Source organism: Drosophila suzukii, chromosome 3 (genome assembly GCF_043229965.1).
Source record: "Drosophila suzukii chromosome 3, CBGP_Dsuzu_IsoJpt1.0, whole genome shotgun sequence".
Taxonomy (NCBI): domain Eukaryota; kingdom Metazoa; phylum Arthropoda; class Insecta; order Diptera; family Drosophilidae; genus Drosophila; species Drosophila suzukii.
This window is the reverse complement of record NC_092082.1, coordinates 58,637,667-58,665,521: the sequence shown is the minus strand read 5'-3', so window position 1 is coordinate 58,665,521 and position 27,855 is coordinate 58,637,667. Positions and strand designations below refer to the sequence as shown.

At 39.6% G+C, this 27,855-nt stretch overlaps 1 protein-coding gene across 4 annotated transcripts; it reads right to left on the bottom strand.

Moving 5' to 3' along the window:
* LOC108017369 (glutamine--fructose-6-phosphate aminotransferase [isomerizing] 2) lies at positions 1-27,748 on the bottom strand. Of its 4 annotated transcripts, none has more exons than XM_017084390.4 (9): positions 27,598-27,748; positions 18,583-18,633; positions 12,326-12,523; positions 5,061-5,516; positions 4,835-4,861; positions 4,626-4,649; positions 3,368-3,525; positions 613-1,452; positions 1-554 (listed from the first exon to the last, which is right to left on the bottom strand). In XM_017084390.4, exons 2-9 carry the CDS (start codon positions 18,587-18,589, stop codon positions 180-182), a joined length of 2,085 nt encoding a protein of 694 aa, XP_016939879.2. In that variant the 5' UTR covers positions 18,590-18,633; positions 27,598-27,748; the 3' UTR covers positions 1-179. The 4 variants fall into 4 exon arrangements, with proteins under 4 accessions (XP_016939879.2, XP_036677847.1, XP_036677846.1 ...); XM_036821952.3 differs by having other exon boundaries at positions 3,368-3,489; XM_036821951.3 differs by lacking the exon at positions 4,835-4,861 and having other exon boundaries at positions 27,598-27,747.
* Between the last annotated feature and the right edge of the window lie 107 nt (positions 27,749-27,855).

Genomic DNA, 27,855 nt, shown 5'->3' with positions numbered 1-27,855 from the left:
TTTAGTTAATACATTTTTAATTAATATTGTGTTCCTTGGGAATGTTTCATAATGATGGTAATGTGATCATGTAACTGCTTGAATATGTATAAAATGTGTTCACCGAGGACACGCGGAGATTATCAAACGAAAATTCAAAGTAGTACTCAACTACTTAAGGTTCCGAAATTTCAGTTGCTCTATTCAACTGTAACGGACTTGGCTAGGTTTCTGGGGCAGTCAACGTCGCATCCGCGCAACACTGCAATATGATAGGACAGAAGTTGCATTGGAATTACGGTGAGAATTCCCTGCAGACAGTCAACGGTGCGTGGAATCTCTAGGTGGCGGGAGGAAAAAGCCTGCGTCTCCTCGTCTCCTTCCTCGCAGATAATAATCGGACAGCCCTTGCGAGATGTGACCTGCTGCAAGGCGTTCATGCACTTGACATAGACAGGGTCGCGAAGGACTATCATTAGGACTGGCATGGAGTCGTCTACAAGGGCCAATGGGCCGTGCTTTAGTTCACCAGCCATGATGCCCTCACTGTGCATATAGGTAAGCTCCTTGACTTTCTGAAAAACGTTTTGATTGAGTTAAAGGCAGTTTTAGAAGACTAAGGTGGTTTCTTACCAAGGCGCCTTCTAAGCAGGTGGCGAAATTATACCCACGACCCATTATCAGGAGCGACTTGTGTTGGTAAAGATCCTGGGCCAGCTCTTGAACTTTTGAGTCCAGCTTGAGAACGGCTCGGATCTGGTCCGCAAGCTTGGACAGCGCCTGTAAAATCTCCAGCCGTCGCTGCTGCAGGGAAAGACGATCCTCGGACATAACCAACGCAAACATCACCAGGGAAATGAACTGCGAGGTGTAGGCCTTAGTAGATGCTACTCCAATCTCCGGTCCGGCGTTAATATGCACTCCACAGTGCGACTCGCGGCAGATGCTGCTGCCTACGGTGTTCGTAATGCCCACAATCAGGGCTCCTCGCTGCTTACAGTAACGCAAGGCCATCAAGGTGTCTGCAGTCTCTCCGGACTGCGATATAAAGAAGCAGACGTCATCGCGGAAGATAGGTGTGTTGCGATCCAGGAAGTCGGAAGCCAGCTCGACCATAACGGGCAGCTCAGTAAGCTCCTCAAGCAGTTGCCTAGTGGCTACCGCACTGTGGTAAGAGGTTCCACACCCGATCAACATCAGGCGGCGACAGCGTTTGATCTCTGGAATATAGTCCTTGATACCACCGAGTACAATCGCGTTTCCGTCGAAGCGGACTCGTCCGCGCATAGTGTTGACCACGGAGTCGGGCTGCTCAAAAATCTCCTTCTGCATGAAGTAGTCATAATTTCCCTTCATAATTTGTTGGATTTCCATCTTTAAGGTAGTGATTTCTCGAGCGTGTGGGTCATCCAGGCTCTTCTTTAGGCGATGGATGCTTAGAGTACCATCACGAACAGCGGCAACATCGTCGTCCTAAAAAAAATGTATTTATGCAAACAGTAAAAACAGCTAGCTTAAATCTTACATATATGGTTGGCAAAAGACACAAAGCGCATGCCAAGAATATAAAATTTTAATATCATTCCAGACAGTATTTTATTTTCAGTAATACGTTCGCAAAGCAGGGACTACTAAGAATATATATATTAATATCATCGTAGTAGATGGGCTTCTGTCGGTTTTTTCACCAATTCGTCTCTAAGTCTTAAGGCCAACTGTATGAATCTTGTCAAAAAGTCTTCTTTGTATTGCCGGTATTAATAAGTCGAAATTGTGTAGACCGGACATCTTTATCACAAAGCCTTTTGTAAAAGCGTTAATGGTTTTTTATTTTGTATAATAATGTTCAATAAACATAAAAATGATTAAAAAAACAAGGAAGAACGCTAAAGTCGAGTATCTCGACTATGAGATACCCGTTACTCAGCTAATGGGACCAAGGGAAATGGAGATATGCAAGCAGCAAAGCGAGATTGAAATGCTCCACCTACCCGTGATCTCAATATATGGTTATGTGGGCGGTAGACAGATTTAAGCGTTATGCGCGTTAGAGTGGGCGTGACAATCTTTTTTTTTTAATTATCCGATAGGTATTCCCGAGACAAATACATTTAATTAAAAATTTTGTATTTAGCAATAAAATTGTGGGCGCCACAGGTTTGGGCGGTTTGTGGGCGTTAGAGTGGGCGTGGCATATTCGCGTAAAAAACTTGCGCTGCGTACAAGGCTACGGAGTCTAAATCTGAGATCCTATACCTCCATCTTTGATAGTTATTTAGATATCCGCATTCATATTTAGGATCTTTTGAAGTTTGTGGGCGGTTTGTGGCCGTTAGAGAGGGCGTGGCAATCGATCCATCGATAGCAATCAATAGCAATCGATAGGTATTGATGAGAACCATACATATCAGTTGAAATTTGTATTCTAGCATAAAAACTGTAGGAGACACAGTTTTGGGCGGTTTGTGGGCGTTACTTTCCGACGAATCTAGTATACCCTTTTACTCTACGAGTAACGGGTATAACAATAGAGAACGCTGTAGTCGATGCCGACGACTTTCAGAGACCCGTTAAGATAAGTGTAATGGGAGCACTCGGGGTGTGCAAGGGAGATATACAAGTAACACAGCCAAAAGATTGCAAGCTTTATTTGCCTATAACTGTTTAATGTATGGCCCGAATTGAACAATTTATGACGTATTTTTGGACATTGATAATCCAAACAAAATCCCTAAATTTTTTTAAAATATTTAAAAATGTGGGTGGTAGACAAGTTTATTCGCGTTTGTGGGCGTAAGAGTGGGCGTAGAAACCTGCTTGCTGCACAAGAAGCTTAAAAATCAACATGCCAAATCCCAACTTTCTAGGTTTTCTAGTTTCCGATTTCGACCTCCATACGGACAGACAAACAGGCGGATAGACGGACATGGCTATATCGACTCTTCTGGTGATTCTGTTTAAAATATATTTTATAGGGAATCTAGTATAACCTTTTACTCTACGAGTAACGAGTATAAAAATCGGACGACTGATTAAAAAGTTTTGATTTTGGAGCTCGTGTGAAATCAGATAGCAGTCCATTTTTCTCGCACTTTCTTTAGCTGAGTATCGGATATCAGACGGCTAGTCACTCGACTATAGCGTTCAATCTATGTATATGGAGACACCATTTGCCAAGAGAGCGACAGAGCCAATTATGTCTCTACACATTCTGGTTTCGGCCGATTTTACAGTAAAATATGTTTTTTTTTTATTTATTGATTATATTTTTCTGCTTAAAATATTATTGTTTGGGATTAAAAAAATTACATATTTGTAAAAGGCAACTCAAATTAAATTAATTGGTCCGAATATGTCTATGCGTATGGGAAATAATCTTGAATCTTACCTCCAAATAGATCACCCGGTTAGTGTGTTCGATAACGGCTGAGGCGTCCGACGCGAAGAAGTATTCAACTTCCTTCTCTTCCAAAGGCATAAATTCCGAAGTGCTTTCCGATCGCGGGAGCACTGGCAGTTCGCGGGATTGTCCATGCGGACGAATTTCTAGTTAATTTTGCATTATAATTGGGTGGTATGATGTTTCGTTGCATTTGATGTACAGTTGCATACACAAGGTCAATTTTAGCAGTGGCATTAATGCCGTGCCGATGTTTCCACCAAGGCAATGGAACCCGAAAAGCGCATTGCAATGCCACCCGTTGTGAGCAAGCGCAGGAGCGTGTTTGTGAGTGTGGTTAATGTATATTGAGTTATTTCCAGCATCAAAGTAAAAATTTCGGCGAGAAGTGTAATGAAAAAAATAAATTCAGTGAAATAAATATAAATTTCATGTAATTAATTTTACTATCATATTTATTTTTAAAAACAAGTGGGTTATATCAGTACGTTACGAAATACTTAAAGCTAATGTGTCAGTCTTTAAATTAGTGCTTTGTGTAATATTTTATTATTACAATAAAAAAAGGACCATATCAGTAAACTTTGTCTAAAAAAATACTGTAATTTGTGCAAGCTCCAGTGCTCATACCTAAAGAATCTTTTGCTCCTGTTGTTTTTCAACTATCGGAATTTATCGGAAAGTATCTCTTTGAAAAAAATTTCGAACCTCACCACTATTGCTGTTGCTTCGCACATAATGGGTGTGTTGAAAAATCGGAGTTAGTTTTGAAATTGGCTCTCAGCAGAGGATGGGCAGATGCTCGGGCACCTTGGTGCCCGCCATATACGAAGCGGTCAACAAAGCGAAGAAAGAGAGGCGAGGACTGAATCCGCAATGTTCCTCGGCTGGGCGAAACATTACCCTGTAGCCCTACTGCACAACACAGTGTGCTTATACTTATTTATAATTTCTTATTAGTTCAAAACAAAATAAACAAGCTTAAAAAATTTTCAAAATTTGACCAAGAATTTAGTTGTGTACTTTTAATTTAAAATTTTTGCGAAAACTCCCTAAATACATATACTAAAAGCAGAAAATACTAACAGCTTAAATGGTGAGAAGTTTTATTCCTTTCCCCTCTATTTGAATTGTACATGTGATTACAACCAGAGTTTAAAAAGGATTCCCAGCACAACAAGCCGACCAAAACCAAGCATGAAAGAGCTACATTAACTAGCTTAAAAAAACATTATGCTGTAGTTACCTTGCTGTTTTCCAGAGTCGGCATCTAAACAAATGAAAGAGTATAAAACAAAATATATTAAGTTAATAATTTGTGGAACCAATATAAGCGAAGAATATGTTAAAAAGACAGTAGTGGAAAAATCCTTAGCAAGTTTGTGTTAGTGCTTAGAAAGTCCCACAGCACCATATTATAGATTGGAAAAGCGTACGGGTTAGTCAGGTGACTACCTTGATCGGGATTTAGCTTCTTGTCATCTGCAGTTCGACATCGACGCCAGAAGCGGCACAGTAGCAGCAGGCAGGATGGGAAGAGAGTTCAATGTGGTGGTTGCCATATGGAACAAACCGACACACGGACAGTTATTTACATATAGATAGAAGACAAAGGATATGGCTGGTGAAGAAACAGCGTTTGCGAGTGCAGAGATAGCTGACGACTCACTGGTCAACATACCTTTTCCGTAAAGAATGGGAATGTGATCCGTGGCAAGGCGTGTCTTTGTCTTGATTCCTACCAGAAGGGGTGAACTACGCCGCGAGGCCACACACTCTCCGGGAAAATGCTTGGACTTCACGGCAATGGCAAAGGCGCCTTCCACTTGAAGGATGGCCTGCTCGACCAGCTCGCGAAACGAGTAGGTGGGATGGGTTTTCCAAAGGTGGTGTACCAGCTTGGCGAATACCTCTGTGTCCGTGTCCGACTCGAACTCATAACCACGCTTCGCCAGAAAGGTCTTCACATCGTTGTAGTTAGTAATAATGCCGTTGTGTACCACGACGAATCCGTTTTCCTCGTCCGAACGATGTGGGTGGGAGTTCCTTTCGCATGGAACTCCATGGGTGGCCCATCGAGTGTGCGCGATGCCAATATGGGTCAAAACGGGTTCGCTGTAGTCGCCTCCGCTGAAATCTATGCCAAAAACAAAAAAAAAAAGGTTTTTTTATAATATGGTTCATTCTATTGCACACCGAATCTTTTTATTACGTCACGTTTTTATTTGCAAAGGGTAGAAAGTTTTGAATAAACGATTATAAAATTAATATTAGTGGTAAATCCAGATCTTCGAGTATATGTATCTAGTATTTCCTCGTAAGCCATTCTTTCTTAAAATATTTTTTAAAGAAATAAAAATTAAAAAGAAGGCATATTTGGGTGTCCAGTTTCGATCGATTTATTGTATTGCATCTAAGATTCTGTTTTGGTTTAGCCAATTCGAGTGTCTTTCTCGGTTGGAAATAATTTTTTTTTAACTATTGAATTCAAATTACCCTCTTGTAATACCCGTTACTCGTAGAGTAAAAGGGTATACTAGATTCATCGGAAAGTATGTAACAGGCAGAAGGAAGCGTTTCCGACCCCATAAAGTATATACATTCTTGATAAGGATCACTAGCCGAGTCGATCTAGCCATGTCCGTCTGTCCGTCCGTCCGGATGAACGCTGAGATCTCGGAAACAATAAGAGCTAGGCTATTGGGATTTGGCGTGCAGATTCCTGAGCTTCTTACGCAGCGCAAGTTTTTTCAGCAGAGTGCCACGCCCACTCTAACGCCCACAAACCGCCCAAAACTGTGGATCCTATAGTTTTGATGCTAGAATAAGAATTTTAACTGAAATGCTTAAATCTGACTACCGCCGGTAGGTGGCTCATTATACCCGTTACTCGTAGAGTAAAAGGGTATACTAGATTCGTCGGAAAGTATGTAACAGGCAGAAGGAAGCGTTTCCGACCCCACAAAGTATATATATTCTTGATCAGGATCACTAGCCGAGTCGATCTAGCCATGTCCGTCTGTCCGTCTGTCCGTCTGTCCGTCTGTCCGTCTGTCCGTCTGTCCGTCTGTCTGTCCGTCCGGATGAACGCTGAGATCTCGGAAACTATGGGAGCTAGGCTATTGAGATTTGGCGTGCAGATTCCTGAGCTTCTTACGCAGCGCAAGTTTGTTTCAGCACAGTGCCACGCCCACTCTAACGCCCACAAACCGCCCAAAACTGTGGCTCCTACAGTTTTGATGCTAGAATAAAAATTTTAACTGAAATGTATTGTTCTCACCAATACCTATCGATTGACCCAAAAAAAGTTTGCCACGCCCACTTTAACGCCCACAAACCGCGAAAACCTGTGACGCCCACAATTTTCATGCTAGATAAAAAATTTTAACTGAAATGTATTGGTCTCGTCGATACCTATCGATTGATCCAAAAAAAAATTTGCCACGCCCACTCTAACGCCCATAACGCTTAAATCTGTATACCTCCGGTAGGTGGCGCATTTTAATCTCGCTTTGCTGCTTGCATATCTCCATATAGCTGAGTAACGGGTATCTGATAGTCGAGGTACTCGACTATAGCGTTCTTCCTTGTTTTAATCTCGTTTTGCTGCTTGCGTATCTCCATTTCCATTTGGACCCTTTAGCTGAGTAACGGGTATCTGATAGTCGAGGAACTCGTCTATAGCGTTCCTCCTTGTTCTTTTTATACCTTTGCAGAGGGTAAAATGATTTCTGTCAGAACTTTTGCAACGCAGGTGATTGGTCAAAAGAGCCATGTGCGTCCGTCCGTCTGTTCGTTTCTATCCTATCATTCCTATGGCAGCTATATGATATAGTCGTCCGATTTTAATAAAATTAAATTCGAAGTTCAGAACTAATTAAAAAATGTTATTTCCAAGCGTAGGAGGGTATATGTTAAAAAACACCAAAGATATCATTTTTATAATTATTTTTTAATTTATTCCTATGGGAGCTTTAAGATATAGTTGTCCGATCCGGCTGGATCCAACCTATATACAACCTGCAAAAGAAAGAAGACTTTTGGGAAAGTTTCAGCCCAATAGCTTTAAAACTGAAAGACTAGTTTGCGTAGAAACGGACGGACAGAAGGACAGACAGATTCGTCTTGTGATGCTGATCAAGAATACATATACTTTACGGGGTCGGAAACGTCCCCTTTACTGCGTTGGAAACTTCTGACTGAAATCATAATACCTTCTGCAAGGGTATACAAATCAGAGCGTAACATGTAGACCAATTAAAATTTAAGGCCATTTCCTTTGCGGGGCCATGTAGCCGCTGGCAGGGGTACATGCAAAGGGCCTTTAACTTATACCTTACCATTCATACTTTTAAAATAATAAATTGATATGAATATTGGCATGTCGAAAAGTGTTGAACAATAAAGTCCAACTCAATGTACATTAAAACAAAATACACACAGTCCTTAGTGATGATAACAGATCACGCTAAATGGTTTACAAACTTTCGAATTGGGCTGGTTAATAATACACAATTATTTCACTATAAAAATTCCTTTTTATTCATGTAGAGAGAGAGAGATAGAAATTCGTGAGACCAGAGTATCTCAAGGAGGAATATCTTACATGCTATATATACCAAATTATTATAATGAGTTATCAGATTCCTCAACGTCCTTGCCAATTATGCGCTCCAAGGTCCAAGCGGCGGGCGGTGTGTTTGAGTCCTTAATGATCGCCATATGCCCAGTAGCAACGTTCTTAGGGCTGTGTTAAAGTGTAGTATGGTACTCCTGATGCCATCTCTTCTAAAAGCCTTGTAACGTTGCCTGGACATTTTGCCAGTAATCCAGTCGGTTAACTGCTACATGGCAAAATCGCCCTCTGTTTAAGGGCGTCTAATTAGTAGGAAACCTTTACGTAGCGAAGAGTGGGCGTGAACTGACGACGGACTTTACTTGAGCCAGAAGTGTGTGCATTTGCTCAATTGTGAGGATGGAATTCCCGATGACACGACGCAGATGTAGCTTTACGGAGCGAACAGCTGATTCCTATTTTCCGCCTCAGTGGGGTGCGTGTGGGGGTATAAAACTCCATTTGATACCCTCGCTGGCCAACGCTTAGGTTACTTGAGTGTTATGCTGCTGCGACAGGATTTTACATATCGTCTACCACTTTCTTTGCTCCACAAATTTGCGACCGTTGTCGCTGATGAAGTGGTTACACTTGCCTCGACGGGAGATAAAACAGCGAAGTGCAGCGAGAAATGTCCCCGTGCTGAGATCTAAAGCCAACTCCAAGTGAATTGCGGAGGTCACTAGGCAGACGAATAGACAGATGTATCCCTTTCCTTTTGAGGTTCCGTCCCTTGTGCACTTTGAGTAGAAGTGGCCCGGCAATTTTCAAATGGGTATGCTTAACGTACCCGAACACCTGACAAGTCTGCCATGTATTGATAAGTTGTTTTGTAGAGCTGGCGAAAAAATTTGCGACAAGCATGTGTAAGCTTGTGAATCATGTTGCGTGCACCAACTATCCAATATTGTTGGCGAACAATGACGGTAAGTGCTGTCACACCTGGAAAATGTATCCTGTGTCCGTGTTCCAAAATAAGCTGGGAAATGTGATGATGTTTCGGCGAAGAATTGGATGATAGACTTCCTCCGGTAGTAGCGAGTTTGATAGGCGCCCACCTACACGAAGCAGGCCGTTCTCCCAAAGCATGGGTGAGAGTGTTCGAAGTGTTGAAGAATTTGACCCAGCTTTTCCTCTTTGCAACATGTGTGGGTCGGATCAGAAGCTTCCTTGAGCCTGCCTTAGACAACAAATGCTGGCCACGCTGATTTCGTCAAACGTGAGTGTGAGGCTTGAAGGAATCCGTTTCTGCATTCTGATTCGATGAACAAAGCGTAAAACATAAGCAGTGCAGCGAATTAGCTTGGTCCAGGTAGAAACTAAATTCAATACGGCTGGATAATGAGGAGGATTTCAGCCAATCCAGTATGGGCGTGCACAAAATTGTGTTGAGATTTTTGCCACTATGCAGCTTTGAAGCAAGCAGATCGGTGCGATATAGCCAATGTGGACCTTTCCACCACAGCTCGAAGCTCATGAGATTGGCTGCTAACATTGCTCTCGATGCACAAATGGCGGGGTTATCCTTTAAGCCAACGTGATGCCAGCTGCTGCCTAGTATGACATTCAGGATCTCCGAAGTACGGTTGGCGATAAAGGTCTTCAGCTTTGAAGGAGTAAGCGAAAACCACGAAAGGACAATTGTGGAATCGCACCAAGCATGCACAATTATATCCTCGTGATTCAAGCTTCTTTTTACAGCTCGGAGAAGGCGAGTGCGCAATAGCGCGCCACATAGTTCCAGCCGAGGAAGACTTTGTTGCTTTGGTGGCGCAACGCGTGTTTTAACTGCCATAAGAGACACCAAGCAGGTGCCGTCTGCATTGCTTACACGGCTGTATACGACAGCGGAATTCGCTATTATATATGCGTCTGAAAATCCATGTATTTCGATTCTTTCTGATTCGTTGTGTACCTTAAGTGTGCTATGTGGTTGATATCGTCGCGACAGGTCTGCCATCACTCAGCCAGCTTCGGTAGGAGTTTTGACACCCAGTCCAGGTCAAGAAGCCAGAGTTCTTAGAAAAGGATCTTGATCTATACTACCACAGGAGCCAGAATACCTAGAAGATCAAATATTCCTAAGACATCTAGCAATACTTGCCGTTTAGTAGCATCTGGCTGCGTAGAAAGTGAAGCTTCGTTCATCCTGGTGATCTCGCGCTAGTTGTTCCAGTACCCTGACAGCAAGAAACGGTGCACAGCTTGTTGTTTTAAAGAGGATCACTAGGAGCTCTCTCCATTCAACGATGTGTTTGCCGTCACGGTCTCGAAAATGTGGGGTCAGAAGTGCTGCTGCACTTTTTCGTGCCAAGAATCTCGTTGTGTTTGCTCAGTCTTATCCTCGATCTCCCAAACGCGTTGAAGAGAGGCGTTTATGTCAATAGTAGTCATGAGCGTGTTCGCGGTTTATGGGTGCGGCATTGCAATGAAAGTGAATATTCTTCCAAGGATCGAGCTGATGGCAATATTATTTCCATTGGTGTCATAATTTTTCCCCCCTGACAGAACAGACAAAATTTGTTAGTTTCCCAGTAAAATGTCCACAGGTGAAGATGTGTTAAACGAAGTGCCGGCTAATTGGAGTCCGTCGTATATCCTTAAAGCTTTTTCGTCAATGTCGTCCCGTTAAAGTGATTTTTCCCAGCACATGGGCTGCGACAACAATTGTAAGCACTGACACCATTGATTAATGTGCAGCGTAGCCAATACTCTACTAGTTTCGGCCGTGACGGAAGATATTCCGGAAACTAGTATTCTTAAGATTGAGTGTGCGAGCCCAAGTGCGGTGACGCAACATTCAGAAACGTAGGACAGCTCAGAGCCGCTATCCAATAGCACAAGGCAAATTTTGTAGGTCCCTTTAGACCTAGGTAGGTCTTCTTGTGAACGGTTCTCTCGTAAATGTCCTTAAGGGCAGGATATTTCTTGTAGTCTCCACCAAAGGGTTGGATGTGGATTTTCGGCAACAAGTTTTCCGTTAAGGAGACTGCAGCAGACGGCGGCGTGGCCAAGGAAGGTTTTCCGTTTTCAGAAATCCGCTGAAAGAACTCACTCTGCTGTTGCAACAGTGTAGCCATGTTGTGATCCGCTTGAGTCATAGCGCTTAGCTGAAGGTCGCTCTTTAACGACGCGAATAAGGTGAGGGCGTGCAGGTACTTCTCCTCGCCCTCAACGTTTTCATGCAAGTGCATTTCGTCAGTGATCTCCTCAAGGCTCCTTAATCCTTGATTTAGCCGTGCCACCATGGCATCGACTCCGGAGCAAGTGCTCTGTGGCGGTGGATTCTCGATGTAAGTGACCAAGCGCGTCACTGTCCCTTTAGACGAACACGTGTAAGGCGTAAGGCGTTTAAGTTCCTACTGCTCCATGGTGTGCAGCTATACTTATACAGTCTGTAGATGCGGAAGTAGTCCGGCTCGAAGTATCAGACAATGAATTGGGCTGATTGGGCTAATACACAATTATTTCACAACAAGACTTCCTTTCTACTTAGAAATTCGTGAGACCAGAGGATCTCAAGAAGGAATACCTTACATGCTTTTGAATATATACCAACCTATTATAATGAGGGTGGGCGTGGCACTCTAATCAATAATGGTATATATCACTGTGGACGGCAGTCCACGTAGTGACGAAGAGCGCAAGGAGGGCCGGTCGGGACAAATGCCCACAGCTATTAACCTAGTTTTATTCTTACTGAGAATATTCGTCGAATGAAACCTCATTTGTTAAAATCCGTTGACCCGTACAAAATGAAAATTTTTGTCCCTTTGCTTGTGGGTTTGTAAGAATCCCTTTTTGGTTTTAGGGCCTTGACGACATTATGGGTGCATAAAGAAGCTAGAGATAGAAAACTTTTGTTTAACGACTTTTGGAAAAACGTTCTAGTTTGGCGGAAAAATAAAAAAAAAAGGCTAGATATAAAAGACTTATAGTTTCTAAACAACATTTAAATAAATACTCTTTCTAAAATATTTTCATTCCGCACGCTACAACAGAATATACCTTTTTATGCAAGAAGCTTAAGTATTTTTATGCAGCGGGCAGAACGAAAACATTTAAGAAAGTGTATTTATTTAGTCATTTATCATCCCAAATTCCTTTATCAGAACTTTTTTAAGTTAAAGGTGCGATCGTCAAGACCCCTTACTCGTTAAGAGGTGTTTTTATTCGAAAACGTAAGTTATATTAATTTATATATATAATATAACACGGTTGTTGAATATAATTATTAAGTAAATTAACTCAAAATTTAGAGTCTTAAAAAAAATGTGATAACTCAGGAACTATTTTTTTTAAATTACTTTTGTGTCTATGTCAGTACTTACGCTCCTGAATCGCCTCTTCAAGAACTTTAACCTTGCCCGTTCGCTTGACCATCACGATGTTTTTATTATCCGGTGAGTCGATTGCCACTCCTGTCGAGTCGTAGCCACGGTACTCCAATCTCTTCAAGCCCGTGACCAGCAGATCAAGCACCTCCTGGCGTGACTTGGGCGTCAGGTAATTCAGATAGGCAAAGATTCCTATTGGTATAAAGTGCGGTGAGATCAATATTTATATTTTGTCGGCATCCGTATTTAAAATTAAATTTTCTTATAATACATATTCTGGCTATTCCCTAAACTGTTGAATTGCTGAATTGTTGAATTTTGGTCAGCTGTTAATCAGTTGTTCCATACAAAGTCAACTTACAGAAATTTCAGCAATTTTGTTGAATTGCTAAAAATCAGAGTTGTCGCTGTTCTCGACTAAAAGTAAGAGGGTAACTCTGATCACTTGTAAACATGGAGGAATTGCAATCGTATAAAATATGCAAATAAAGGACATCTGATAGTATGCTGCCTGTTAGGAGTTCTAATAGATTCGTTTTTTGGCTTAATCTCGGCATTTTCCGTAATTTAAAACACAATCTTTGCTAAACACGGCCTGGCAATTTAACAATCTGACAAACAGCTGACATCTTAAAATTAAAAATTCAACAGGGAATAATTTCCGAAATTTTCTGTTGAATTTTCAACAATTCAGCAATTCAACAGTTTAGGGAATACTCTGATTATCAAAAACAAAATGTTTGAATTGAGTCTAAGTTTAAAAGTTTAAATATAATTTGGACATAAATTTTAAACATTTTAGAATATAGCCTTCGACTATTCCACGTCATAAATGACACAGAATTCGGGGTAAAATCTCAGACAACTTCGAAATAAAAAAAATCGAAAGAACGCAACAACCCGTAATCCATAATTTATTTAAGGGGCTTAAAACGTTGGTTGTTGTCTAAAAAATATTTAGATTTTTTTTTCACATTTGAGCCAAAATGTTGTGTCAAGCTTGACGCGGAATGTTACATATAGCAAGGCAGCCTGCCTTTACAAAATCCAAACCAGTTATAAACGGTGTTCATGTGGATAGGGGATCCAGTTTGAAGTAGGGTCTTAAAGAGAGGGATACGTGGATTTTTTGGCCTGCTAAATGATATTTTGGCCATGCGTTTGAAGTCAATAGCTTGTCGTTCATTTAAATTATTAAATGAATAAGAAGCTTTAATCGTAATCATCACTGTGGACAGCAGTCCGCGTAGTGACGAAGTGCACGTAATGCGAAGGCGACTACTTTATATACATGAAGAAATAAAAATCTACTGTAATCTTCCGATTGTTTCTAGTGATACATCAATCGAAAGGTATTGCAAAAACTAAGAGGATTGCATACCAAGACTTTAAAAAAAATAAATTGGTTTGGGAGAAAGAGCGGTGAAAGTGTAAGCGTGAAAATTTATAAAATTTGATCTGTTGGGGCGGGTGGGGATGAGTGCCCACCGCTATTAACCTACTTATATTCTCACTTAAAATACACCTCAACTGTCAAAATCGGGTGCTCCGTTCAAAAGTCATACGCATAACAAGATATTGTGAGACTTCTCAAAATACAAATTTTATTTTGTTAGACAGTTTGTCCCAAAACGTTACTTTAGAGTACGGAAAATTCTAGACGGTACTAAACGGCTTAATATTAGAAACATTAGTTGTACCACTTTTGAAAAAACTAACTAGTTTGGCGAGAAAACTGCTATAAATAGCTAAAAATTTTACACCCGTAACTTGTGAACTACTAAAGCTGCAGGCTTGTGCGATATGTCGTAAAAAGGAATTTCGAAATACTTTGTACGCCTTTCGAAACGACTTTTATTCCTTCTCTGCGTTAAAAACTTCTGACGAAAACTAAGTTGACACTCTTTTCAAAAATTCGAAAAATCTTTAAATGTGCGCTTCACATAATTGCATGCGAAGTCCAAACCTTTACAGCGGAATAAAAAAAAAACTGTAGTATTAATTTTTAATTTAAACATGACTTCTGATCATGGTATTGAGCTACACTAATGTGAAAACTAACATGACTTTGTACGGCAGTCCACTTTGTGACGAAGCCCACTGCATCACTGCTGTGATCATACCAACAACCCGAAAAATGGACAAACGTAAAAGGATTGCATACAAGGACTGTACCAATTGTCACTCGTTTGGTAAAAAGATCGGTGAAAGTGTTAAAGTAAAAACTAAGAAAATCAAAGCTGTATGAAGATGAATTATGTGACTGATGTTAAAATAAAACTTCTGATATAAAAAAAAAACAACTCTTAGAGCGGTAAAAATCTCTTGACGATCGACCCTTCAGAAACAAAAGTTCTGATATCAACTTTTGTGACGAAAATGTATTATACAACTTACTAGATAAATACAATTTCTTAAATTTTTAACATTCGGCACGCTGCTATTCAATATGCTTGGGCTTAGCTGTACGATTTTAATAAAGCGAAGATTTGCCATAATTTAATGGAGTAGAAAAAACAATAATTATTTAAACTTTTGGCACGCTGACTTTAGAAGGTTGCCAAAGAGCCAGGGATGGTTATTTGATTTGATAGTTAAATATTTCTTTAACGGACTATAAAATAATGCTGAAAACTTCACAAAATAATTTTGGAGTTTATGCAAAAAAAAAGCGTTTCATCCTAATGTGCAATGTATTTACAACCATATTATTAAAAGTTCACGTAATTTGTTCGAGAGATAATTATACCCGTTACTTGTAGAGTAAAAGGGTATACTAGATTCGTCGGAAAGTAACAGGCAGAAGGAAGCGTTACCGACCCCATAAAGTATATATATTCTTGATCAAAATCACTAGCCGAGTCGATCTAGCCATGTCCGTCTGTCCGTCTGACCGTCTGTCCGTCCGTCCGTCTGTCCGTATGAACGCTGAGATCTCGGAAACTGTAGAAGCTACAATACTGGGATTAGGCATGCAGATGTGCCACGCCCACTCTAACGCCCACAAACCGCCCAAAACTATGGCTCCTACAGTTTTGATGCTAGAATAAAAATTTTAACTGAAATGTATTGTTCTCATTAATACCTATCGATGGACCTAAAAAAAGAGTGCCACGACCACTTTAACTCCCACATACTTCAAAAAAAAACGTAAATATGAACGCGGATATCTCGAAAACTTTCGAAGATAGAGAAATGGGATCTCAGATTTAAATTCCGTAGCATTGTAAGCAGCGCAAGTTTGTTACGCGAATATGCCACGCCCACTCTAACGCCCACAAACCGCCCAAATCTGTGGCGCCCACAATTTTCATACTAGATAAAAAAATTTTACTAAAATGTAATAGACTCCTCCCCACTCTAACACGCATAACGCTTAAATCTGTCTACCGCCCACATAACCATATATTGAAAACACGGTTAGGTGGCGCATTTCAATCTCGCTTTGCTGCTTGCATATCTCCATTTCCCTTTGGTCCGATTAGCTGAGTAACGGGTATCTGACAGTCGAGGTACTCGACTATAGCTTTCTTCCTTGTTTCTTCTGCGTCTTTTAAAATTGGCACTTTCATATTTCCAACAGAAGCTTGTTGTTTGGTATTTGTAGACATAGTATCGTTATTTCTTTTTTCTACAGCTGATAACAAAAAAAATAGTTTGTGTTGATTTTTGTTATTTATAAATGTAACTACTTAATTTGTTAAATTCAAACCCAAAACTGAAGTCATTTTTTAAAGGGAACAACCTTTCGTGACGAAAAAAAAAGGCTTTTCACATCTACATAGAGTTTTAGTGTGTATTTATAAGTTCGTCACCCCACCCTTCAACTATAAGTGAGAAAAATAAACTATAGGAACTAAACTTTTACACGAATATGATTAGTAGATGTCAGCTACATTCCGATTTTGAGCTTTTAAAAAATATTGATTTTCGGAAAAGTGACATTCAAAAAACGAATCGTTTGTCAGTATACCCCACTCTGAATGCTGTGATCTCAGTGTCAGAAACTATTGGAGGCTAAACGAGCAGATTACTAAGCTTCTGGTTCAGCGCAAATTGGTTATCCCGGGGTGCCACGCCCGCACTCATGCGCTAACGCTAAAGTCTGTCTGACGCATTCATGTTAAAAAATTATATTGATGTGTAAAAGTGTATATCGTATATCGCACGATGTCCGTCTGTTCGTTTGCAAGTCTGCGTCAGAGCTAGATCCTTGATATATCATAGTTATATTACTTAGCTTTGGATTTAGCGAAAGTTGGTTATCGCACAACTTGTATTGGTTTCGTCAATACCTATGGATTGACCTAGCAAATGTTTGGTTCCCAAACCTAAATTTTTGATACAAGTGTAAATGGACTTTTGTTTTGTCTCCTTGCGCTTTATGCAGCTGAGTACCGGGAATCCCTCCGATATTTACTATCAATGTTCTTCCAAAAATTGTTATATATGATTATCTTATAAAATGTATTTGAGCAATCTTGGAGCCAGCTTGCAAGATCGGAAACAGTCCCACAATTTTTAAAGTCAAAAGTTCCCAAAAATTGTGGCGCCCCAATGCTTGAAGTTTGTTTTTCAGTGTACATCTTATGAACTCTGAGTTGTTTAAGCTATAAGAGCTAGATAGTTGAGATTTGACATACGGATTGCTATCCTTCATGGCCAATTTGTTTGTTAGGTGTGAATAGTATTTAATTTACTTTATCAATGACCATCTATATGCATAGTTCTACCCGTTACTCGTAGAGTAAAAGGGTATACTAGATTCGTTGGAAAGTACGTAAAAAACAGAAGGAAGCGTTTCCGACCCCATAAAGTATATATATATTCTTGATCAGGATCACTAGCCGAATCGATCTAGCCATGTCCGTCTGTCCGTCTGTCTGTCCGTCCGGATGAACGCTGAGATCTCCCCGACATACATCGATGACGTTATCATACCGCCTATAAATGAAGAAAACGCATTGCCTAACCTGAGGGAGGTTATTAACACCTGTTTAGAATATGGTATCGAGATAAATCTTAAAAAATGTTACTCCGTATACAATTCCTTGTCCATATCATAGAAAATCAGAAGATTTATCCAACCCCTGAAAAGATTGATGCCGTGTCAAAACTGAATTCACCATAAACTTTGAAGCAACTGCAAAGTTTTTTGAGTTTAACGGGATATTTCAAGAAGTTCATTCAGAATTATACCACTATTTCAAGGCCTTTCACTGATTTGACGAAGAACAACACCAAATTTCTCATGGGCAAATTCATTTCTAAGCATTTACAATCAGTCTGAAGTGCACACAGACGCTTCCTTTGACGGATTTGGTGCGATCTTTTTGCATAAGTCCTTAGACGACGGTCAAATGCATCCGGTATACTTTTGTGACTAAATAGACAAGCGACGCTCAACGAAAGTACATAAGTTACGAGCTTGAGATTCTTGGAGTCATCGAAGCACTCACATTTTAACGTATAATTATACCCGACTGCCTTCACAAAATCTATTTGTATATGAGTACGATTATGAGGTAGAGCAACGATCCGGAACTCGTATGAAACATGTGGACGCCCTCAGCCGTTACCTAACCATGACAATAGTTGACCAAAGTATTTCAATGGGCAAACAAAAAGCGCAGGAGCAAGATGATCAAGATGATGGAAAAGATTCCTACAATGACTACTTTTTTAGGGGCGGCGTAGTACACAAGCTCGTCAACGACACTGAGTTAGTTGTGGTGCACATATGCAAAGGCAAATCTTCACGAAAGATTCATGCATCAAAGAAGTTCAGGTATCTGATTAGCATTCGGATCGCGGAAGTGGCTCCCTTCGGGAAGAAATGTGCCACTTCGGCAGCACTTCTCGGAGTCACTTCGGCGACACTTCCAGAAGTGACTTCGATGACACGTCCAGACGGGATTCACTTCCGCGATTCGAATGCGATATCGCGGACGATCGGTTTCATCTTGTAGAAGTGACTTAATAGTGCCTTCCGCGATAGCAAATGCTTGCAGGGCTTCTACCTGTTACATACGTTTCAACGAATGCAACTTACCATTTTACCGTAAAACTAACGGATATAAATTGGTCCTGTGCTAATAAATTGTAAGTTTCCTTTTTACTTTATTGAGCTCAACTTCGCCAGAAAATTAAGCAGCTCTATGAGGAATAGTTTAAATTTGTGAGCTGATTTACCCCGTCCACCCACAAGTATTATAAATCAATGAGTTAATAGGAATAAAACTTTTACTTACCACACATTTTTATTCGTTATGTAGGAAGTATGATATAATCAGCGTTGATATCTGTAAAGAAAAATTGTAAACTTCATTTTAAACACACACTATTTAGGGAATTTACTAATATTCTTGAAAGTGTTATACTTGTAGATGAGTAGCCGTAACCTAGTTCAAAAACACTAGATTAGAAATAGATTGAACCAAAAGAAATTTTGAGTCGATCTATCCATTTCCGTCTGTCCGTCGCTTCGTATTCAGCTCTAGTTTGCCATCCGAGTGTACGTTCACTCAATTGACACAAATTTCAATTGACCTGAAAAAAGACCGAGCACAACCGCAAAAAATCGTCCGTATGAAAGCTGATATCTCCGAAACTATAAAATCTGAAAAGTTATATTCGATAGATATAGATATTGAAAAATTAAATAAAACAAAGTTGACATTTGAAAAAATGTTTTCACTAGTGGAATATAAATGCCAAGTCTGAACCAACCAGCTAAGAATTACGGAGCCAGAGCACCGAAATGGGCACTTGAAATGGTCATCACTTTTTTGGGAATAGTCCAATTTGAACTATTGTAGAGAATTAATAAACATAACGAAATCTCATTTAGACTTTTGGACAGATGATTTGTAGCATTGTCGGCATTGGAGTGGGCTTGGCACATCGAACAAACTAACATGCGCTGAGCAGGAGTGGCTAGCTCTTACAGTTTCCGAGATAACAGCAACAACTTGGCTAGTGATTCGATCAAGAATACATATATACTTTGCATTTCGTCGGAAACTCTTCCTTCTACCTTTTAAAAACACCAAAAATATAATATTCATAGAAAAAAACAAGGAAGAACGCTATAGTCGAAAACCTCGACTATCAGATACCCGTTACTCAGCTAAAGGGTCAAAATAGAAATGGAGATATGAAAGCAGCAAAAGGACATTAAAATGCGCCACCTACCGGCGGTAGACAGATTTAAGCGTTATGGGCGTTAGAGTGGGCGTGGAAATTTTTTTTTGGGTCAATCGATAGGTATTGACGAGAACAATACATTTCAGTTAAAATTTTTTATCTAGCATGAAAATTCTGGGCGTCGAAGGCTTGGGCGGTTTGTGGGCGTTAAAGTGGGCGTGGCAAACTTTTTTTGGGTCTTACACATTTCAGTTAAAATTTTTATTCTAGCATCAAAACTATAGGTGCCACAGTTTTGGGTGGCTAGTAGGCGTTAGAGTAGGCGTGGCACTCTCCTGAAACAAACTTGCGCTGCGTAAGAAGCTCAGGAATCTGCACAGGAACATCAATAGCCTAGCTCTTATAGTTTCCGAGATCTCAGCGTTCATCCGGAAGGACGGCCTGACGGACAGGCGGGCAGACGGGCAGACGGACATGGCTAGATCGACTCGGCTAGTGATCCTGATCAAGAATATATATACTTTAAGGGGGAAACGCTTCCTTCTGCCTGTTACATACTTTCGACGAATCTAGTATACCCTTTTACTCTACGAGTAACGGGTATAACTATTGTTACATGAATTATTTAAATGTCGAAATTTGCAAGTCTTAAGAACTTCCCAGTGTTATAGATAGAAATATAACCAACCATGATCTCATTCAAAAACCACTCAATTTATGTATATATGTCACTAAAGAAAAAAATACCATTAATTGAACACTGTTGAGTATCGATTTGGTGTCGATAAAATGAGTATTATAAGAATACTTTCCAAAGAATTAAGTTAAAATTAATTGGTTTAAAAATCACTGTGGACGGTAGTCCACATAGTGGCGAACTCGCACCACGAGAGTGTGCGAAGGCGACTACTATATATAGCCGCAAAATTAAAAATCTGCAGAAATGGTCCGATCATAACGAGTTATTCACCAATCGAAAGGTATTGCAAAAATTAACAAGATTGCTCACCACGAGTTGAAAATTTGCAATTGTTTTTGGAGAAAAAAACCATAGAAGAGTAAAAGTAAAAATGTAGAAATCTGTAGCTGGTGGGAATAAATGCCTCAGGCATTTATTTATGCCTCATTATAAATTATTTTAATTCTTACTAAAAATACGCGGCGATGACACCTCGTTTTTTAAAATCCAAAGCTCCGTTCCATAGTTATTCCAAAAACCAGATTTGGGACTTTTCAAAATAAAAAAATTTGTCGTTTTGTTTGTGGGTTTGTATTAAGAAGCTCGAGATCGAAAACTTTTGTTCTACGACTTATGGAAAAAATCGATGGCTTAGCGGGAAATGTAAAAAAAAATAGATTTTAAGGGCTTATAGTTTCTAAACAACTTATGATACAGATACGTGCCATCTGTCGCTGAAAATGTAATTTAGTACGCTGATCACGCTGACTTTGCCTAAATTCCTTAAATACAATATATTTAAAGTTATGGCGAAAAGTTTTTTATAAACAACTTTTTGTCTATTTTTCTCAAAATTGGCTTACGCAATATCTTTTTGAATTTTGAGATTTCTCATATTTGATCTATACACTTTTTGTCTTAAAAATTACATTTTGAAAGCTACTGAGCAATAAAAAGTGCAGCCCGGTTCAAATCAGTATGATATCATGCTTGTCTTGAATGCCCAAAACAATGCAACGTTAATTTGATAAGACAAAATTTGTATAAGATATTTTTTTAATAAAAGACAAGGATGAACCCAATAGCCAAGTGCCTCGACTATCAAATACCAGTTACTAGGCAAAAGGGACCAAACGGAGATATACAAGCAGTAAGGCGAGATTTAATGCGCCACCTACCCGTGATCTCAATATATGGTTATATGGGCGGGAGACAGACTTAAGGGTTATGGACGTTTGTGGGCGTTAGTGTAGCAAGCTTAGCAAACTTTTTTTGAGTCAATCGTTAGACAAATACATATCAGTTAAAATTTTTTTCTAGCTTGGAAACTGTGGAAGCCAAATTTTTGGCTTATTCGCGTCACGAACTTGCGCTTTGTACAAAGCTACGCAATCTGCGCAATCTGAAATCCCAATTCTCTTTCTGTACAAGTATAAATTTTCGGCTTTTGTAGGCGTTAAAGTGATAGGTAAGGATGAGAACAATACATTTCAGTTAAATGAAATTTGTATTCTAGCATTGAAACTGTAGGAGCCACTGTTTTGGGTGGTTTGTGGTCGTTAGAGTGGGCATGGCACATTGACGAAACCAACTTGCGCCGCGCAGGAATCTCTAGAATCTGCATGCCTAATCTTAGTATTGAAGCTTTTATAATTTCCGAAGTCATAGCGTTCATACTGACGGGTGGACATCTTTCTTACTTTTAGAGTTTTCTAGATCTCAGCGTTCACACGGACGGACAGACTGACGGAAATGGCAAGATCCACTCGGCTGGTGAACCTAATCAAAAATGTATACACCTTATGTGGTCGGAAACGCTTCCTTCTTCCTGTTCCTAGTATACTCTCTTACCGTTCGAGTAACGGGTATAAAATGGAGAAGCTCAAAATTGTTTTTTTATCCTCTTTAAAAATCAAAGTTATAATATAAAACCAATCGTTCAGCAACAAGATACAGGTGTTGTTTTCTTTTTTACATGTTTCAGTTTTCGAAAAGCTTTTGTTATCTTTTCGCCCTCTTACTTGTCGCCTTTTGGCAAAACGAAAATGGTTGTTGCTTTAAGCATGCCATCTATGACGAACATTATCGCGAACACAGGCAAGATAAAATCGTTTCTATCTATGTGGGCGCGAGCACTACCACCAGCGATGATATACGATGATAGACGATATACTGGTGAAATTTTAACATTGCTTACGGCTGAGCAAATTTTACATACAAGCGGTAAAAAAACAGTCTAAATTTTAGAACGAAATTCTTAATTTTAGAACGATTTGTTCTTACATTTTTAAGTTCGAACTTCAGCGCGGCCTAGCGGGTAAAGGGTGCGACTTTGACTTTGAAATAATTCCTTAAGAAAGCGCAGAACGAAGATTGACCCAACGAAACGACAGTCTGAAAACGACAATCAGACAGTAAAAGGGTATACTAGATTCGTCGGGAAGTAACAGACAAAAGGAAGCGTTTGCGACCCAATAAAACATATTTATTCTTGATCAGGATCACTAGCCAAATTGATCTAGCCACTTCCGTCTGTCTGTCCGTCCATATGAACGCTGAGATCTCTGAAACTATAAAAGGTAGATATGTGAGATTTGGCATGCAGATTTTAGATATTCTGAGGCAACTCAAGTTTTTTTCAGCAGGTGCCACTCCTTAACGACATAGTCGAGTGTCTTGACTATCAGATACCCGTTACTCAGCCTTTCTGTTGAAAATTGATAAAAGTTAGGAAGGAAATGTAAGGAGCGAGAAGTCCCCCTCCTGCCCGTACCATTGTTTTTCAGCAATTTAAAGCTTATATGTTAATAATCGGAATAATCGGAATAAGATAATTAAACTTGGTATTGAGTTTATTGGAGAGATAGAGGGGGAGAAAAATGGGATAAATTGCTTAAATTATTAATTGTTCAATAGAATAAGATAGCCGCTTCGCGTTGCCACTCAGTTCGGCTTGCAACTATTTACACAGACATTCATAAATACATTTTTTTTTGTTATTATTCTTCTTGGGCGTGGAAAACTTATTTTGGGTCAATCGATAGTCAATACCTAGAGACCCTCATCAAAACTGAGGGCGTTAGAGTGGGCGTGTCCCATCAGCTTTACAAACTAACGCTGCGTACGAAGCTTTCTTTGATAGTTTCCGAGATATTCCCGTTTATTCTTACGATTTTTGAAGCTTGTGGGTGTTAGAGTGGGCATAGCAACATTTTATCATTTTATCATTTTATATGAAGAACATAAATACTTTATGGGGTCGGAAATTCTTCCTTCTACCTGTCACATACTTTCCGACAAGCCGAAGTTTCTATTCCCTTGCGGGTCGTTCGCATGGGAGCATTGTATGTACAGAGCTTTCCGATTTTTTAAAAACTAAAAACGAACTACACAAATAATAAGACATTGTTCCGAAAACTAAATATACCGGTCTTTGCATTATTTTTACTTTAATTATCCGATTGTTCCTATGGCAGCAACATGATAAAGTCGTCCGATTTTTTAAAATGTATTCGAAATTTTGAAATAATAAAAGAATGATATTCCCAAGAGTAGAAGTTAATATAGCCAAACAATCAAAGTTTTAAATTTTGACATTTTTTAAAAAATATTTTTTGCCCATTCATTATTATACCATCTGCGAGGGCGGATTCGTACCTATAATAGTTTTATTCATACTACTGAAAAAAATCAGATTCACCTTCATCTTTGCCCGCAGTATTATATATTTTCTTTCAAAGTCTTTAAACCATTGGTTTTAAAATTGAAAGTACTTCAAAAGCAAGAGGGATCGCTATAGTGGATGCCATCGACTACCAGATACCCGTGGTACAATCTTATGAATGACACGAACCGAACAATTATTGGCATGTAGTTGATAATGAAAACAAAATCTCATTTGAATCTTTCAAAAATATTCAAATCATGGGCGATCATGGGCGTTAGTGACACCTTGATGAAACAAACTTGCGCTGCATGATAAGCTGAAGAAGAAGAAAAACAGTTCAAGTACCAAGTTTCTAGCTTTTATAGTTTCTGGGATCTCAGCTTTCATACGTACGGACAGACAGACGGAAATACAAACAGTCGGAGAGACGGACATGGCTCGACTAGTGATGCTGATAAAAAATACATATACTTATAAGGACGAAAACACTTCCGCCTACCTGTTACATACTTTCTAAAGAATCTAGTTTACCTTTTTAATCTATGGGTAACGGGTATAGTAAAAAAGTTGCAAACCATCGAATAAATTTAAGTTCGGATGATCCTGAATGGAGTTAGCTGTTCGCCAAAAGCTATGTTTACTTCGAAAAAACTGAAAAGATTCCTATTCTATTTTTTTAAATACTTGAAATGTTTTTCAATAAAAACAAGGATGACTATCAGATACCCTTTACCCGTTAAAGGGACCAAAGGGAAATGGATATATGCAAGCAGCAAAGCGAGATTGAAATGCGCCACCTAGCCGCGATCTGAATAAATGGTTATGTTTGCGGTAGACAGATTTAAGCGTTAAGGGCGTTAGATTGGGCGTGACAAACTTATTTTTGGGTCAATCGATAGGTATTCCTGATACCTATCAGTTATCATTTCTTTCTAGCTTGAAAAATGTGGGCGCCTCAAGCTTGGTCGGCTTGTGGGCGAGGCATATTCGCGTAACAAACTTGCGCTGCGCACAAGGCTAAGGAATCTAAATCTGAAATGCCAATCCCAAAATTAAGTATGCGTAGTTAGACATCGGAAATTTAACCAACACAATTCTTATACCCGTTACTCGTAGAGTAAAAGGGTATACTAGATTCGTCAAAAAGTATGTAACAGGCAGAAGGAAGCGTTTCCGATCCCATAAAGTATATATATTCTTGATCAGGATCACTAGCCGAGTCGATCTAGCCATGTCCGTCTGTCCGTCTGTCCGGATGAACGCTGAGATCTCGGAAACTATTAACGCCCACAATCCGCCCAAAACGGTGGCTCCTACAGTTTTTATGCTAGAATAAAAATTTTAACTGAAATGTATGTAACCACCCAAACCTGTGACGCCCACAATTTTCATGCTAGATAAATAAATAATAACAGTTATGGGGTCGGAAACGCTTCCTTCTGCCTGTTACATACTTTCCGACGAATCTAGTATACCCTTTTACTCTACGAGTAACGGGTATAAAAAGAAATGAAGTTAACTTCGGCAAGCCGAAGTTTGTATACCCTTGCACTTATAATTAATAAATTTAACAAGGGAGAACGCTATAGTCGAGTACCTCGACTATCAGATACCCGTTACTCAGCTAAATGGAGATATGCAAGCAGCAAAGCGAGATTAAAATGCGCCACCTACAGGTAGACAGATTTAAGCGTTATGAGCGTTAGAGTGGGCGTGGAAATTTTTTTTTGGGTCAATCGATAGGTATTGACGAGAACAATAGATTTCAGTTAAAATTTTTTATCTAGCATGAAAATTCTGGGCGTCAAAGGCTTGGGCGGTTTGTGGGCGTTAAAGCGAGAACAATACATTTCAGTTAAACTTTTTATTCAAGCATCAAAACTGTAGGAGCCACAGTTTTGAGCGGTTTGTGGGCGTTAGAGTGGGCGTGGTACCTTGCTGAAACAAACTTGCGCTGCGCAAGAAGCTCAGGAACCTACATAAAAATCTCAACTTTCTAGCTTTCGTAGTTTTCGAGATTTCAACGTTCATCCGGACGGACAGACAGACGGACATGGCTAGATCGACTTGGCTAGTGGTCCTGATGAAGAATATACATAATTTATGGGGTCGGAAACGCTTCCTTCTACCAGTTACATATTCTCCGACGAATATTATACCCTTTTACTCTACGAGTAACATGTATAAGAAATTTGCACATATTTTTTAAACCATGGCACTTAGACAATTCATGTTAGAAAGGCGTATAAAGTATTTCGAAGTACCTGTCTAACGACATATAGCACAAGCATGTAGCTTTAGAAATTCACAATACGAAGTTTAGCTATTTTTAGCCGTTTTTTTTTCGCAAAAATAAATAGTTTTTCCAAAAGTTGCGAAGTTCGCTAAAATTTGGTTTGCGTATAACTTTTTAACAGTCATTGGATAATAACAACTGACGCGTATTTTAAGTGGGAATACAACTGGACTTATGAATTTGTGTATTTTTCTCCCAACGGCCCCTTTTAGTTTTTGCAATACCTTTCGATTGATGTATCACTCGTACAAATCGGACGATCACAGTAGATTTTCATTTCTTTGTGTATGTATATATAGAATTCGCCTTCGCACACCCTCCTGCGCTTCGTCACTACGTGGACTGCCGTCAACAGTGATAGTCGCCTTCGCACACTCTCCTGTTGCGCGTTTGTGACTACGTGGACTACCATCCGCAGTGTTATGTTTTTCTCATTTGGTTCAACCTTTTTCATACTAATACAATAATCAAATATGATTTGCCCATACTTGACTGGAAAGTATACGTATTTAATTTTAGTTACACTTTTTTTCTGGGTTTAACTAGGTAAGGAAAGTAAACAAAGTGTGCATACTTATATTTTATATCCGTAAATTTTTAAATGGTAAAGGCGGAAATTTTGTTTGACCTATTATTTGCAGAAAGAAGATAACGTTATCTTAAAAGGAATTTATTTTGACACACCCCAAAACGCGAATAAAATGCTTTTTGAAGTATTTTACATCAGAACATTAATTACGACGTCAATTCGCGGATATAATATCTACAAATTTGTGACAAGTAACCACTTATCATCTTCCTGATTTCGGAACACATTGCCAAAAGACTTTAAATAAAACGTTGTTTTGAATTATTCATCTGCAATATTGAATAGTTAGAGAGGCTCTATTCCTTGCCCAAAAAGGCCAATGATTTCTACAAAGGTGGAGGTTTAAATAAGTTGAGGAAAACAGATATGCTGTTGGCATAGGCCGCAAATTTACTTTGGTTACACAGCTTGCTTGGCAGTTGTGTGTGCACTTCGTTGTGTCAAAGCGACTGTCATGTATCGGAAAAATGGGTCGTGGTTCGGCGGAATGTGTTCAAAGTGGAACTAAATTTTGTCGGCCTATTTGACAGGTAAATTTATTAATAATCATATGTTGGGCTGGCCTTAAATGTTGGGTGCCCAAACAGGTATTTTATGTAAGACCATCGAAATTTGTGTGATAATTCGAGTTTTAAGCAGGTTTTTGAAGCAGGATTTTCGCTCTTATGTTACTAAAAAATTTAATTAAGATTGCCGCGCTGGCATCGATATCACCTCATCCACTGATTGGGTAATTCAATTGCGCACAACGTCGCGTTCCAGTCTCCCAAGAGCAAATTGGCGTTATGAATGCCTAATGGCGAAAACTCTTGCTCGCCAGCTGATATGTGCTTCTAAAACCCTCCGCTTATAACAACTTTTCATTTTTTTTTAATAAGCTCAGACTTACTTGATTTGCAGTGCCCGTTCTTTGCTGTATAACTGGTTGTGGCTGGATTTGCTTTGGATCAGGCAGCTCTCGCACTGGCCAACTTCGCTGTTAAAATAACACTGAGGCTACTTCAAAAGCAGCGCGCACTAAATGTGGCTCTTTTATAGGCCGAGGCCTCTTGCCGCTGCTCCACTGGCACCGCTGATAGCCCGAACCGCAACGATCGTTAATGTCAAAGAGTCTGGCCAACTCCCCGTCAGCACGCACACCTTCCAG

Excerpts from the sequence above, each read along its gene's own strand:
- LOC108017369 (XM_017084390.4), bottom strand. Across the intron at positions 3,526-4,625 it reads CGACTCTGGAAAACAGCAAG|AAATTCGTCCGCATGGACAA; the intron begins GTAACTACAGCA and ends AAAATTAACTAG. Across the intron at positions 555-612 it reads CCTGCTTAGAAGGCGCCTTG|AAAGTCAAGGAGCTTACCTA; the intron begins GTAAGAAACCAC and ends AACGTTTTTCAG.